Source organism: Antechinus flavipes, chromosome 3, assembly GCF_016432865.1.
Source record: "Antechinus flavipes isolate AdamAnt ecotype Samford, QLD, Australia chromosome 3, AdamAnt_v2, whole genome shotgun sequence".
Lineage (NCBI taxonomy): Eukaryota > Metazoa > Chordata > Mammalia > Dasyuromorphia > Dasyuridae > Antechinus > Antechinus flavipes.
In genome coordinates this window covers 456,789,354-456,805,860 of record NC_067400.1, presented here as the reverse complement: position 1 = coordinate 456,805,860, position 16,507 = coordinate 456,789,354, and the positions used below count along the sequence as shown (strand labels likewise).

General features: G+C 34.1%; 1 protein-coding gene across 1 annotated transcript in view; it reads right to left on the bottom strand.

Moving 5' to 3' along the window:
- FLT3 (fms related receptor tyrosine kinase 3) overlaps positions 1 to 15,519 on the bottom strand; it is a 70,833-nt gene extending 55,314 nt beyond the window's left edge. Inside the window, 4 exon segments of the mRNA XM_051986529.1 lie at positions 3,647 to 3,757; positions 7,622 to 7,626; positions 11,563 to 11,768; positions 15,405 to 15,519. Coding sequence (XP_051842489.1) covers positions 3,647 to 3,757; positions 7,622 to 7,626; positions 11,563 to 11,768; positions 15,405 to 15,512 — 430 coding nt within the window. The 5' untranslated portion in view covers positions 15,513 to 15,519.
- Between the last annotated feature and the right edge of the window lie 988 nt (positions 15,520 to 16,507).

Below are 16,507 nucleotides of genomic sequence, written 5' to 3'. Positions count from 1 at the left end.
TTTTGCATGAACTGATGCTGAGTGAAATGAACAGAACCAGGAGAACATTATATACAATAACAGCAACACTGTGTAAAGATCAACTATAATAGGCTTAGCTCTCCTCAGCAACACTTTGATCAGACAATTCCAAAAGACTCATAATAGAAAATTCTATACACACACAGAGAAAGAACTATGGAATCTGAATGCAAATCAAAGCAAATTTTCAATTTTTTTGTGGCCTTCCCCCTTTGTTCTGGTTCTTTTTTCACAACATGATTAATGTAGAAATATATTTACATGATTGGAATACATAACCTATATTACATTGCTTGCTGCCGTGGGGAGAAGGGATAGGAAAGAGAGAGAGGGAGAAAAAAAGGTTAAACTCAAAATCATAATAAAAATGAATTTTAAAAACTATCTTTACATGTAATTGGAAAAAATAAAACACTATTTACCAAAAAAAAAAAAAAAAAAAGGAAATGAAAATGTTTGCCTTGACCCAGGGAAGTTGTTAGAGTGATCAATTGAACTCATTTATATAAAGAACCTTGAAATCATAAAGCCCTTACATAACATCATTTATTATTGTTGCTATTCTTATTATTCCCTTGTATTCAGTGGCTGAGTCCTCTGAGTCCCAATCATAATCAAGAGTCCAAAGCCAAAGCAATGACCAGTAAAAGCCAGACACCATACAGATCAAGGAACACAATCAAATAGCTGACTACTGTGCTTCTTAGAGTTTCATTTCCCTTGTTCATTTGGAAGAAATGAAATTATATAGAACTATCTCCTTAATTGTTACTGTTCAGTTATTTCAGCTATGACCAACTCTTCATTACCCCATTTGGTTTGGTTTGGTTTGATTTGGTTTTTAAATACTAGAGTAGTTCATCTTTTTCTTCTTCAGTTCATTTTACTGAGGCAAATAGGGTTAAGTGACTTACTCAGGGTCACCCAGCTAGTAAATGTCTAAAACCAAATTTGAATTCATCTTTTCCTGTTTTCAGGTTTGCTGCTCTATCCACTACATCACCTAGCTGCCCTTCATTAATTGTGTAGCAATTAACCTCCTGTTCCCTCCAGAATTGGAATCTATTGTGCCAGGACGCTAGTGAAGCTATCTTTTTTTATACATTCATTTAATTTTAATAGTTCCAATAATGGGAACATGGCAGCTTTCAAGAGAACATACTTTAATTAGTAGAAGGCTATTCCTTACAAACCATTTTCCAATTGATAAATGGCCAAAGGATATGAACAGACAATTTTCAGATGAAGAAATTAAAATTATTTCTAGTCATATGAAAAAATGATCCAAATCACTACTGATCAGAGAAATGCAAATTAAGACAACTCTGAGGTACCACTACACACCTCTCAGATTGGCTAAAATGATAGGAAAAGATAACAATAAATGTTGAAGGGGAAATAGAAAAACTGGGAAACTAATACATTGTTGATGGAGTTGTGAACTGATCCAATCATGATGGAGAGCAATTTATAGCTATATTCAAAAGGCTACCAACTGTGCTTACCCTTTGATCCAGCAGTGTCTCTATAGGAGCTAAATCCCAAAGAGATCATAAAAAAGGACAGGGTACCCACATGTGCAAAAGTGTTTGTAGCAGCTCTTTTTGTGGTGGTAAGGAACTGGAAACTGATGCTCCCTAAGTTTAATCACTTAGGGAATAGCTGAATAAGTTATGGTATATGAATGCAATGGAATATTATTGTTCTATAGGAAACAGTCAGCAGGATGATTTCAGAAAGACCTGGAGAGACTTACATGAACAGATGCTAAGTGAAGTGAATAGAATCAAGGGAACAATGTACATAGCAACAACAAGATTATGTAATGATCTACTCTGATGGATCTGGCTCTTTTTAACAATGAGATGATTCAGGCCAATTTTAATAGACATGTAATGGAGAGAGCCATCTATATCCAGAAAAAGGACTATGGGGACTGAATGTGGATCACAACATAGTATTTTCACTTTTTTGTTGTTGTTCTTGCTTTTTAAAATTTCTCATTTTTTTCCCTTTTTGATATGATATTTCTCATGCAGCATAATGAATGTATAAATATATATATATATGTGTATATATATATATATATATATATATATATATATATATATATATATATATATATATAACAATTGCACATATTTAACATATATTCGATTGCTTGCTACCTAGGGGAAGAGATGGAGTGAGGGAGGAAGAAACATTTGGAACACATGGTTTTGCAAGGTTAAATGTTGAAAACACTTTGCATATATTTTGGAAATAAAAGCTATTTTTTTAAAAAGGTTATCCTTTACATTAAACCAGTGTGTTCCTCTGTAATGTCCAGTATCAATCCTAGTTCTAATCCTTTAAGACTCAATATAATTTGAAATTCTCTTCCACATGACAGCTTTTAAAACATTTAGAATCATACACATTAATTTTAAAACTGGAAAGGATATTAGAGATCATCTAGTACAACACTTTTACTTCATTCCATTCAGTCTTATTCAATTCTTATAGGATATAAGCTTCCTGAAGTCAACTCATTTCATTTTTGTCTTTATATTGACAGCATTCTGTGCAATGCTTTGTACAGAGTGGGAATTTAACAAATGCTTGCTAAATTAAACTGAAGAAGTCTTGAAAGCTTTTTAAATCTATCATCAGTGAATAAAGCAGGATTTGACCCTAACCTTCCTGATTATAAATTCACAAAAATCTGCTCACTGTTTTATCATGGAGATTCCCCAAAGTTGTCTGGAGTGCTGCACTGGCAAAAAGTTGTGCTAAGACATAAGAAGCATCTCTCATCTTTTATTCTATATGAGCAGGTGGGAAGGTAATAGAAGGTTGATGTGCAATGTCATTTAGTCTCAGAGCAACATAAGTCCACGTCTCAGCCAGGATGGGAAAGAGTCAGAGACCATACCAAATAGAAGTCCTGCCATACCAGTAGCACTCTTTGGGGAAAGCATTTGTGTGCCTACAAATGGAACCATCAATTTGAAAGACTGCTAGGCTAATGGTTGATTCTGTTCCATCCAGTAAAGTTGGAGGTAGAAAGAAGGAAGGCAAAGGTTGAGAAAAGTTCTTTTTGTCTCTGAACAGTAAGATGCATTATTGATGTTCTAAAGAGGAAAAAGACAAGTAAATTTAACACATGCCTTCCTCCAAGGGGGCAAGTCACTTTTCCTCTGGTCCTCTGATTCTTCATCTGTAAAAATAATGGGGATGGCCTAGATCCTTATTATCTCTTCCAACTCAAGTTCTAGGGTCTCAGGCCTATGTTCATAAATTTTATCAAGCTCTGAAGCATATGAAGCATAAGTGTTGAATCCTCTCAGCTAACAACTCACATAATAGCAAAGTAAGTATTAGATTGACCATTCATATGACTAACATATTATAATTGTTGTATATTGTTGACTTTTAGTAAATGACTTGAATCCTACTCAGAACTTCACAAAGGTTATTCCAAGTGGGTTCAGAGAACACAAGCCATCCAACTTTGTCAATCTTAAAAATTTGCATCCAATTCTCTAGGCAAAAGATAAGTCTTTTAGAGAATAACAAAATAAATCAAGACATTGAAGCCATTCTTTCAAAGTCTTTTGGATTTCTATTATCAAACCCAACTTACTTCTTACATTCACTGTAAATATCACTGTGTAATTCATAGCTTCACTTTGAATTGAAAGTAGGTATTTTCCAGCTTGAGTTTCTGTCATTTTCAGAATGACTATGGAGACAACTCTGAAAAACAGGAAAGAAAATTTGTTATTATGGAAAGTTTGTGAACTACAAAAAAAAGTGATGCTAAATCAGAGCTTCAGTCTGTTAGGGTAAACGTTCAATCTCTTATAGTGACCACAAAATACTCTGTGAAAGAGGAAAGACCTTGCTCTTTTCAATTCATTTTTATTTATAGGATCATTATCTTTATTCCCATCATCAGAACTGGCTCTTAGGTGGAGTATTAAGGTGTGCAGATGCTCTAGGTATATAATTTCAAGGGATTAACGAAAGCCTGCTTTAAGAGCAATTAACCTTAAATTACTCATTTTACAGATGATGAAATTAAAGTCCATAAAGAGGTGGACTTTACACAGAAACACACAGATAGTAAATGACAGAGCCAGGATTCAAACACAGGTCCTCTGACTCCAAACTAATACTTCTTTCTACTATCCAATATTGCCTTCAAAATTCAATTTTGAACAATTCATTATGTTTTAAGAGCCAACTATGTACAAGGGATCATATTTTGTGCTGGAAATGCAAAGATGATACAATACAGATTCTACTCTCAGCAACTCACAATTGAAAAATGGTAAATGGGGGAGAGGCAAAAGACAGGTGCCCAAGTTATGACTTCGAATCAGTAGGAAATAAGTGCTATGGGGAAGGCAGGCAAAATTCAATGAGATTATGTGCCCCACTTTCTAACTTCACACTCATTTCTCACTCTACCCCATTGTAATGGCCCTGCTAATCCTACTGAAACTGCTCCTCATCTAGCTTTAAAATCTCAAATCTTTTCCCTTTCTTTCATTCTGCCTATATACAATTAATTTTCAAATACTCTAATTCTACCAAACAATAGTTCACATTGGTTCTCTACTTTCTAATCCCCTCATACTGCCACCTACCTGATTTAAACCTCTATCACTCCTCAATTGGACTATTGCAATAGCCCCCTTATTAATTTCTCTGCCTTTATGCTCCCTCCTGCTCCAATCCATTCTATACACAGCTTCCAAAAATAATCTTCCTGATATTAATAGATCTGACTATGTCCTTCTATTGTTCAAAAACCCTCCAAGGCTCCTATGGCCTCTAGAATCAAGTGCCAACTCCTTACCTTGGCATTTAAGGCCTTTCACTATCTTAAAGTTTTATTTCATACTATTATCTTTAATGCTATTATACATTCCAGCCAAATTGGACTAAGCTATTCTTTAATCTTTTCTTGCCATCTCCTAGTCCCATGCATTTGTGTACTTTATGTCTGGACTGCTGCTGGCTTCATTTCTACTTATTGAAATCCTTTTCTCCCAAAGCCCAATCAAGTATCAAAACCTCTGTGAATCCTTCTCTGATTCCACCCCAACCTACACTACTACTACTACTACTACTACTACGATTACTACAACTACACACACACACACACACACACACACACACACACACTTTATCCTAGCTAAAATTGATCTCTTCCTTTTCAAATTTTTCTTGTTTGGATCTTTCTTTAGCCTTTATTACATTTTACCTTATACAATATTTATTTGTAGAAATTCAAAATCCCTCATTTCAGAGGGCAGTAACTGTGTTGTTTGTCAACTGTGTTCATAATAACTAAAGAAATACTTTATTTATAGCTGAATGAGAAATTGGAGTAGGGAGAAATCAATCAAGAGTCAGGAAGCATATATTAAGGATTTGTTATGTATGAGGCACTTTGCTAGGGGTGAGTGAAAAAATACATAATAAAATGATCTGTATTATCAAGAAATTTACATTACAATGGAGAAGAGATTGTTTTCAAGGAAAGTTTTATAAAACAGGTGGCCTTAGGTTGAACCTTGAAAGAAGAAAAGTAATTCCCAGGATCCAGGAGATTGGGAAGAGTATCAATAGCCTAGTCCAGGAAAAGCAAAAGTCCAGAGAAAGGAGACAATATGAATGAAAGATGGAGTTAGTCTATTTTGGGTGGGATACAAAGTACAAGGAGAGAAGTAGATAAAAAAGACATAAAGATAAAAAAATAAAAACTTGGGTTTACTACATTCCCTATAGCTAAAAGATATACTCTTTCTCTGATAATATAATCAACTGAGCACTCACAAAAGAATTATTAATAAATATAATACTCTTAATTGTAGAGCTTCTCATTGTTGTACAGTGGAACTACTTTTGAGTATGAGCTACAGAAATCTATCTTCTTATATGACCATTCTAGCATCCTCATTAACAAGTAATTTCATCTCTTTTCAGATGAGCTTTTGGAAAGAGAGATAATTGTGGTAATTATGATTACCTATGTAGAAGTTAAGATTTTGGATGATTTGCAAAGAACTTACATTTGAAATCAGCTCTGACACTTGTAACTTATAAGATCTTGAACAAGTTCTTTAATTCTCCTGGTTTTGGTTTGGTACTTTGTAAAATAAGGGGTTTGGTTTATGATATTTAGTATCCCTAAATCTAGACATAGTTTTCTTCTAGGGTAAGAAAATTTAGAGACATTGAACAGAATAATTGCATTTTATTATTACAAGCTACCTTACTAGTCATAAAGTTCAGGAATTTCCAGCAATTCAACTCAGGTCAATTGGTCAATTGTGAAGCCCTAATCAAGTGATTAAGGGGAAGAAGTAATCACCATAACCCCATTCCCAAAAGTTACCACTATTGGAAACAGATAAAAGTGTTTTGGATCAATTGGGATCAAAAGATCCCATTGGTTTAAAGAGCAGCTGCCTCTTCCTTTCCTCCTCCCTCCACACATATACATACATGCATACATACATACATATACGGCTCTACTTTCAGCATAGCAGAGGTAATCTTCTTTCCCACAGAGAAATCTCAAGTTTTTGAAGAGCTACAAAATAATTCTTCTCCACAAAAAAAAAAAAAAAGACAAACTAAGCACTTAGTTAAACAAACCTTTTCATTTTACAGATGAGAAAACTAGAGATCGATTTGTCCAAATTGACCTAACTTGATCTAACAGTAATGATTTGGAACTAGATACACTCAAATTCAGTTCACTGCTACCTCATGTTCAGATCTTGCCCACAATCTTGTGTCCCCTATAAACACATCCAGGGAAATAAAGGTGGCTATCTAATCATAAGACTAGGAAGCATAGTGAAATTGAATCTCATTTTATTTTTCACCAGAATTATTCCTTAGGTGTTGTGTGAACATGAAATATTTTCCTACTAAGTCCTATTAAAATTTCAAAGAAATATTTCTCTAGAGAAAAACCAGATAAAGTCCAGAATAATTTTTAACAATCAAAAGTTTTTATACACTTCTTTTCAAGGAACACTTTCCTTTGTCACAGTATAACTGCATTTAGTTCTCCCTTCAAACCTTACCAGGTGTTATTTAAATAAACTATAAAATTTACATAATCTTTGTTTTTAAAATAGACCTACATAATTAATTTGCATCTTATTGGAAAAGCTCACAAATTCTATGAAACTTGAATGTTTAACACTAGTTTATACCTCCCATTCTAATTTATTTTTATTTTCAGTTCCAATTTTTTCCTTCTCTTTCCAGGTCCCCCTCCATCCACTGAGAAAGCAAGAAATGCAATACCCATTATACATAGGATCTACTTCCAATATTTAACACAACTGCCTGACTACAAGAGCCCTACATAAATGTTTTTTTTTTCAACCTGTTAGATAATGTAAATGTTCCTAAATCCCTAAATCTAAAAAGTCAGTTTTACCCATTCCTTCAGGTGACAACTTTGTTATTAATAAGTATTTATTGACCTAATACCTAACTGATTAATAACAAAGAAGTTCTAAAGACTATAGCTCATTTGAAGTGAGGACTGGACTAGTAGGGGTCTTTAAAGTAGTTTCACTCCCACTTCCTCTGGTGACCTGCAGGCAAATGGGACCTTTAGGAGACCTTTTCTGTATCTCACAAGATACCAGATTAACAAATCAGATGACTCCTTACCCTTGCTTAAATATGTAAATGTAAACCTTTAGTCAGGCTATATGGATAATGCCAGGTTGTCACACATTGTGGCTATTATGGGCAAATGGGTAGTGATAATAGTTTCAGGAATAAGTTCAGGAGCTATAACTACTAACAGCAATAAATCATAATAATAGTTAAGATTTTGTTGTTGTTGAGTCATGTCAGTTGTGTTTGGCTCTTCATAACCCCATTTGGGTTTTCTTGGCAAAAATACTGAAGTGGTTTGTCATTTCCTTCTCTAACTCTTTTTACAGATGAGAAAACTAAGGCAAACATGGCTAAGTGCCTTAGGGTTACACAGCTATTAAATATCTAAATTCAGATTTGCAGTAAGGTATTTTTGACTACAGTTCTAGTCTAGTGTTCTATTTAATGCACCACCTAGCTGCTCCTTGTCCAAAAGAGTCACTGTCACTAGCTCCTTAATCTTAACTACAACTCTTTAGGCACAGAATAGAATTGCTAGTAACAACCATACCTTTAAAATAAGTTTTTAAAGTTTCTTGATCCCTAGATACAAAACACTAGAAATAAGTAGGGAGATATTATAGATGATAGTCATTATGAAATAACAAAGTCCTCACTTTTGTTTTACTTTTCTGTCTCTTCTCACTACTCCTTTTGTTCCTTTTTCTTTATTCCTTTTCTGATATTTGTCTGACATTTCTTAAGAATTAGCCAAGTAGTCTCACCTTTTCAAAACTAGCAGTGGTGATTATTATCTTAAGTGAATTTTAAAAGAAGTGGTTCCTAGTCTTAAGTTATTTCTTAGTAGTAAATTAAGTAAATTTGGAATTGCACTCACTCTATTTGGTCTTTGGGACATCCACATCATGCACTACACATACATAAATATCCATGTGAAATTATTATAGACTGACATTTATATTTAAAAATGATGTCACTAGTAAGTCAGTAGGGCATGTGTTTTATCATATAGTGGTGATATTCTGGGTTAAGATGTACTTCCCCAGGATGCTTTGCAGTCCTACAAGGAAAATTCTTTGTGAACCCATGAACAGATTACGAATATCTCTAAGACTAGGTCATGAACTATGAAATAAAACCTAATTCTAAAATTCTTTGATTCCACTAGTTTGTTTTTTAACAAAGTAAAATTGTGTGTGTGTGTGTGTGTGTGTGTGTGTGTGTGTAAAGGAAAAGCACTCAATTCAATCCAACTGAAGTCAATGTCAAGAATTAATGCAAGTAGTTTCTCTCAGGTAAACATTTCACCCCCCAAACACACACACACACACACACACACACACACCAAGTGAAGGAACTCTCAGTTTTCTTCTTTGCTTTTCACCATAATCTGATGAAAAGATTGTGGACATGTCAGTAAGATTTTTCAGTAACATGCCTCTAAGCAATAAGCCTTCAGATGTTAATAAAGTTCTTCATTTTAACTCAAATTTAAAAAAGTAACTATGCCACATCAATCTGAAAAGTACGTCAAAAGAGGAAAAGAAAGTGAATGTGTCCAAAGATCTGGAACAAAACTTCAAAAGCATGTGCACTGGCCTGAAAAAGTTACTGATTTAATTTACCTTGAACACTGATTGACCTTTTCTCTACATGTAATTCACAACAAAAATATATATTTATACATATATATATATATATGCACATATTAATGTGTGTATGTATGTGTGTACACACACACATTCTGCTGTCTAGGTTGCTTCCTTGTGGATGATAATAAATTTCAGAGATGGAGGCTCTTTACTTTTCTGTAATGGGCTAAAGCTTGAGTTGATGCACTGAGGTCCCAAGCAGGTGAGGTTAAATAGTAATTGGACCATACTCTATTAATACATATGCTGGGAGAAAGAATGGCTCCTGCCACATTTTGTGCAAGTCCTGATGTGTTGTATAGGAAGGACGATTTTGATGGGTGGAGGCAGAGGGGCGGAGAAAGGAGCGGAAAGACTGCTGGCTGGCTTCTTGCAAATGCACACATTGCTATCGAGATCCCACTTCACTATCCCCATCCCACTTCACCTCTGCTGGCTGGGTCCTATTGCAACTGCCCATATTGCTATCACAATCCCCCTTCACCTCAAAAAGAATAAAGATTGAAGATTTTCCCTTAACCTGAATTCCTGACTCCAGGTGATTTTAAAATACACGGTCATCACACCTTTCTCAGGCCATTAGATCACTATTGAGTATTGCACGCCTACAAAGTATTTTCTTCTCTATAGAATGATTGCTGTAATACACCAAATAGTTCCTTGTGTGTTTGGAGAGGAAGATGGAGTAGTTAGTAATAATAAGATGGATACAGATGTATTGGATCCTATCTGTCCTTCACCTCAGTGATAACTGGTCTTTAAGGAGTGGCAGCAGTAGTGGGGAGAAAAGGGGAGCAAAACTCAAAGAATTTTAGAGATAGAAGGATCTTAGGGATCATCTTGTAATTCTCATTTTACAAATGAAGAATCAGAGGACCAGAAATATGAAGGGATTTGCCCAAATTCACACAGCTAGATGGAAGCAGTCTCTTAACTCTTTCTGAGGGCTATTTTCCACTACAGCAAGTTACATTTCAATTGGAAAATAATCTCTGAAACAAATTTTGGTTTAGAGGAAGAATAAAAATGAAAAGTTTGTCATAGAGAGTCCAAATCCTTCCTGACATATTGTAAAAAACATACCACATATTGCAAAAGATTGAAATAGCAAAAGCCTTCTCCTTTGGAGTTACCTATGAATGTAACTAAAATGAAAGGTTGCAAATATTTGTCACTTAGGAACAACAATCACTTAAAAAAAAATAAGATATTCCAGTACAATCTCTGAACAAACTAGAGAGTCTTCTTTTATCAACTTTTAGTTTGTCAGCCACTACACAAATATAGGTGTTTCCAATACAGAAAACCCGAGCAGTGGTGGGGAGCTGTCCTTATGTGCAATCTGCATGTGCTGAAATAGTCAAAACTGGAAATGTGTTGTTAGTTAGCTCTAGAATATAGGACTGAAAAGGACAAAATGGTCTTTGTCCTGAGTCTCTTCATTAGTAAAATGAGAACTAAATGGCCTTCAAAGTCTTGTAACCATTTGGAGATCCAGTTTCTTGAGTTCTCGACAGACCTTAGTCAAGGCTTGTCTATTCTGTCCTTTGGATTTTGATATTACTGCACTGCTGATATGTTCTGGATAAGCATCTTGCTTTTGTGGCCCTAAGTTTCTCCTTTAGTTTCATCCAACCATCCACTTGCTTCTGGCTCCTCACTACTTCACTTGACTCACTTTCTCACTTCAGTTAGCACTGAATATGAATAGGTTCACACCACTCACTACACATATAGACAAATCTAAAGTAATGAGCAATTATTAAGCCCTGCTGGCCTGAAGTCTACTCCATGGAAAGCTCTTATCTCCAGCTCTTGGCCAGTGTGGAAAGTTTTTTATAAAGTGTATACAAGTTTAAATTTGTCTAGATCATGCACTAGTTTTCTAGAATTTAAATTTATTTATATATTACTTTTTATTCAATGAGAGGCAACAGAATAATAGGTAGACTTCTGGACTCAGCTTCAAAGAAAATAAAGAAGACCTAGGTTCAGATCTTGCTTCTGACACTAACTTTATGAATGACCATAGACATATTGCTTAATCTTTCTGAATAACAGGAAATTCTATAATACTTTTTATTAATTTATAGAGAGATCACTGTTTGGTGTAGGGACTTTCTATTACATTTCTCCCTCCAGTGAAATAGTTTCATGCAGGTATTAAAAGAAACTTTTAAAAATTACAAGTGAACTAATTTGGGGGCAAGAAAGGCTGTTCTTGTGTGATTATCTCTCTGCTTACCTGTTTTGTAAATCAAAGTGAGGTTGGCAATCGATTGAGCTATTCTTAAAGAACCGAGTACATGAAATGTTCCCTGGGATACTCAAAATCACTTGCAATGTAATGGCTGCAAAAATATCTACTTCAACTGTCTCAGATGCTTCATATACAATTCCTGGGCTTTCAGGTCTCAAGGAACATCCAAGGTCTTTCATTAGATTTGATGCCTGCATTGCAAAATAAACAAATTCATACAAATGGTAGTAGTTAAGACTATGGCCATAGCTTAAAAAACAATTGTATTAAATACTTATATTTTTCATATCACAAAACACTTAGCCTCATTGTCTAGAATATATATGCATATAATATCATATACAATATATATTATATATGTTATAATAAATATATATTTATTATATATTATAATATATAATATGTACTATAATAAAAAGCTAAAAAGTTAAAAAAGACTAACTTTTAATTGCATCTTCAAATAATTTCATAAGCATTAATCAATTATTACAATATTCAAAAAGAGTAAACAAATGGTAGTTTACTGATAAGAAACACACACCACAATGCTTAAGAATAGCATGGAAAATGGGTCAGCAAGAATTAGAAATCTATAATAATTTCTTGGATCTAATATTTGGCTGTCTCAAATGTTAGTGAGGACAATGAAAGAAGGTAAAGCAGTAGTTTCTGTCATCCACTGTGAAGTCTCACAGAATCATGAGATTCAAGGCCTAAAGAGGCTTCATAAATTCATGGATTGCTATCTCTGAATGAATCATTTCAAGTGACTTTTATTAGAGATGAGAAAATAAAAACCAGAGAGGTTAAGTGATTTGCGAATCATCAAATTTGTAAAAAGGTCAGAAGTTGAATCCATGTCTCTGGCTTCAAGTATATTATATTACATTCATTATGGTATGGAGCAAAGAAACACTTCATTTAAAAAAAAAGGTTGGATCTCTTTTTCTTGGACACAGGCTGGATGTGTATTTTGGTATCGATCTTACTGTAACATATATCTTTAGTTCTATGTTCTCATCATGTCTGTAAAATATTTTGGGGCAGATAAGTCATACAATGGATAGAATGTCACATCTGAAATCAGGAAAATTTCTTCTTCTAAGTTCAAACCTGGCCTTAGACATTTACTAGCTGTCTTATCTTGGAGAACTTACTTAACTCCATTTACCTTGGCTTCTTATAAATTGTCTAAGTTTTTTGTTTAACATTTGTTACTTGATCAACATATGTTTCTCTTTCTGCTTCTCAACAGCAATTGCTCTTTTATAGGGCTTGTATAAGGGCTAAAGTCAGTGAGGACCACAATAAGCCTGATCAGGGCAAACAAAAACAGAGCAGGCTGGTTCACTGGTAAACAAATGGCCCTGTTCTAGAAGCAAAGGCAAGAATAGAGTTATGCATTTCTACATTTTTGCCTGGTTCAAGAACTAGACAATTGAATATTTAGTCTATCAGAAATAACTGCTCAGGACATCAGGTCTCACTATTATCTGTTACTATTTGTTTTTAATCCCTAATTTTATTAGTTTAAATAACATCTTTTTTTAAAAGAACCAAGAATTTCTGAGCCCTCTACCAATTTAGATGAGTGAATTCTGAAAATGATGGTCCTAAGAGAGTAATCTAGAGCATTTAAAAGTTAAGTGATCTGCCCAAGATTAAGGAATTTGCATAGAGTCAATATGTTGCAGAGGCTGAATTTGAGCCCAGATTTTCCTGTTCTGAGGCTTGTCCTTTATATGGTTCGATTTTTTAAAGGAAAAGTTATCTTTGTAACAATTTTTTTCACTCAGTTATTTAAATATGTATATATACATGAAGCAGCTAGGTATAGAAGAAGATAGTGAGCTGGTCTGAGTGAGAAAGACCTAGATTCAAGTCCCATTTCTGACACACTGTGTGACCCTAGACAAATAATTTAGCTTTTTGCTGATTCAGGCTACTGTCTAAGACTATATGTAGTTCCATCATTTGTCTCATTTATTCATTTTTGTTCTAAAAAAGTAGAGGACCTAGGTTCGTTCTGTGGCAGGGACGGTTATCCTCACCCCCAGCAACCTAGGCTTCTGGATTCATAGAACACATTCTCCCAGCTAGATGGAAATATTTGACTGGAGAAACAGACAAACAGATTCAGATACAGAGAGATAAAGAGGGAGAGAAGACTATCTAGTACCTCTAAAATTCTGAGTTTTTAATCTTTATCTTTTCTTAGCTACTCTTCTCAATGTAAGAGAAGAGACTCAATATCAATGTTTGAATTTCCAAGTGGTCTTATAGGTCTGAATTTGCAATGTCACCAATGTATTAGTGAATTTTTTTTAATATAGTGTTTTTAGGGGGACAACTACATGACTCAGTGAATTGATTCTGGTCCTAGAGTCAGCTAAATGTTCAAATCTGGCCTCAGACACTTACTAGCTATGTGACCCCCAGATAAATTATTTAATCCTGTTTATCTTGGTTTTCTCACCTATAAAATGAGTTGGCAAACCACTTTAGTATCTTTGCCAAGAAAATCCCAAATAGGATGTTAAAAAGTTGGACACAACTAAACAGGTGTTTTGTTTTTTTTTTAATTCTACAGATTAATTGAATGTTATACTTCATAAATGAAACCAAATGTATCTCTCTCATTCATTCAAGTATTGACTACAGCATTATAGGATTAATTTGAAGGTCAAGAAACATTTATTAACCTTATTAGGTGCCAGGCACTGCGCCCTAACTCCTATCAATATAAATAAAACCAAAATACTGTCCTTGTCCTCAAGGAGAAAAGATGCAAATAATCACATATATAAAAGATATATACAAGGTAGAAGGAAATCACCAAGTGAGCTCAGGGAAAGTCCTCTAGAAAATGTAATATTTGAGCTGAAACTGGAAAGAACCCAAGAAAGAGAAGAAGCTGAAATGAGGGAGGAGAACATTCTAGGGTTGGAGAAACTTTAGTCAGTAAAAAAAGATATGGAAAAGAGAGAAGCAACAAAAACTATTCCAGCTAGACTGCAATCTTAGAGCAGGTAGTAATAAGAAGACTGGGAATGTAGAAATGGGCAAAGTTGTGTAGGCCTTTAAATGTTCAACAGACTTTGTATTTGAGCCTGAGGGAATAAATGTCACTGTAGTTTACTAATTAGAGGACAGAGTCAGATCTAGGATTTAGGAAAATCAATTGACAACTAAATGGAGGATAGATTAGGGTGAGGTGAGACTTGAAGCAAAGAGCCTGATTAAAAACCTCTTTCAACAATCCAGCAAGAGGTCTTGAGGGCTTGTTCTAGTGTGAGTAAAGAGAACATAGATGAGAAACATGATAGTAAAAACAAAAAGAGTTGACCACAGATTGCATTATGTGAAGTAAGTGCAAACTGAGGAGTTGAGGATGACATCAAGTTCTTCAGTCTAGGCAACTGGAAGGATATTGATACCCTCTAGCTTAATAGGAAAGCTGAGCAGAAAAAGGATAATTAGCCCTGTTTTGGATCTGCTGAATTTCAAGTGCCTATAGAACTTCATATTCTAGAACTGATTTTGTTCATTTTACAGATGAGGATTAGATAGGTTAAATAATTGATACAAGGTATCACAGGTAATAATTGTCAGAGATGGGATTTGAACCCAAGTCCTCTATATCCAGAGGTAGTTCTCTTTCCACAGTGCCATGATGACATACTTAACAACTAATATGCAAAGGTATTAGGTCTAGGTACAGATCAAATCCATACAGCTTTTGGAGCTGAACAAAACCTAAGCAGAGTCTCTGGAATAATGTCTTCTATTGTCTGATTAAAAAAAAAAAACTATTAATATTATTTTACCATAAATGTTGTTGATGATATCCTTATTGAGGAATCATTAATCTTGTGATCAATTAACCCACATTTTATCACAGGTAGGTCTTGGTTTGCAGTAGATCCAAATGCCATTGCTGAAATAATAACTGCAAAACAAAATCAAAACAATTTAAAATTGTTAAAAACACTTAAAACTTCAAAGCATTAAAATTAATAACTATGGCATACAAAAACTGAAAACACTACCAAATTATTTTTGAGAAATATATAGTATTGATACTTAAACATAAAAGAGTAAAGCAAAAAGAACTATAGACCAATATTACTAATGATTATTGACATACACTAAAGGAACCTAGATAGAAATTTTTTTCATGAAAGGCATGTTAACTAACTTATAGAAACAGATTACTTGGTGATCATAACAGCAAAATAAAAGACATTTTTACTATTAAGTTGACTAGTTCCTCAATTTAGAATATTAAATAGTTCCACTAGTAACCAATGAACATCATTGTGGGTCCCTTTCCAAATTCTTGTATTTATTCTGTATGTTTTTATGCCCTATATAGGACACAAAATATAGAACTACATGGTTTTGCCTGTTAGAATGTAAGTTCCTTGAGAGCAGATTAATTTTTTTTTTGTCTTTACATATCATAAGTACCAAATAATACTTGTTGATTGATTGGTTATGAAGACCAGGATGAGTAACACATTTGGCTAAAGTATAAGAAAGAGATAAGAAGAGAGATTGATACAAGTTCCAAATTTCTGTTGTTAATGATATTTAATTTGTTCAGGATGAATGCTGGAAATATTTTTTCTCCCTAATTTATTCTGGACCCACTAAGTCTTATAAAACAGTTGAAAATTTTCCAAAAGCTATTGATATTTGCAGATACTTAAGATAGTGATCAGACTCCAACATTTATGAAAATTTCATGCATTCCATCACTGAGTACATGAAATCAAGAGAACTTTTTAGCCAGAGAGGGTTATTTAATTGATTATTTGCTAAAGATTTGATGGAAGCTGATGGGGGTGGAGGAGGGAAGAGGACCAGAGGGGGAGGGGAGTCTCTCCTAGGTCTATAGTTGAAAAGTTATGTCTTTTTTTCAGATGTA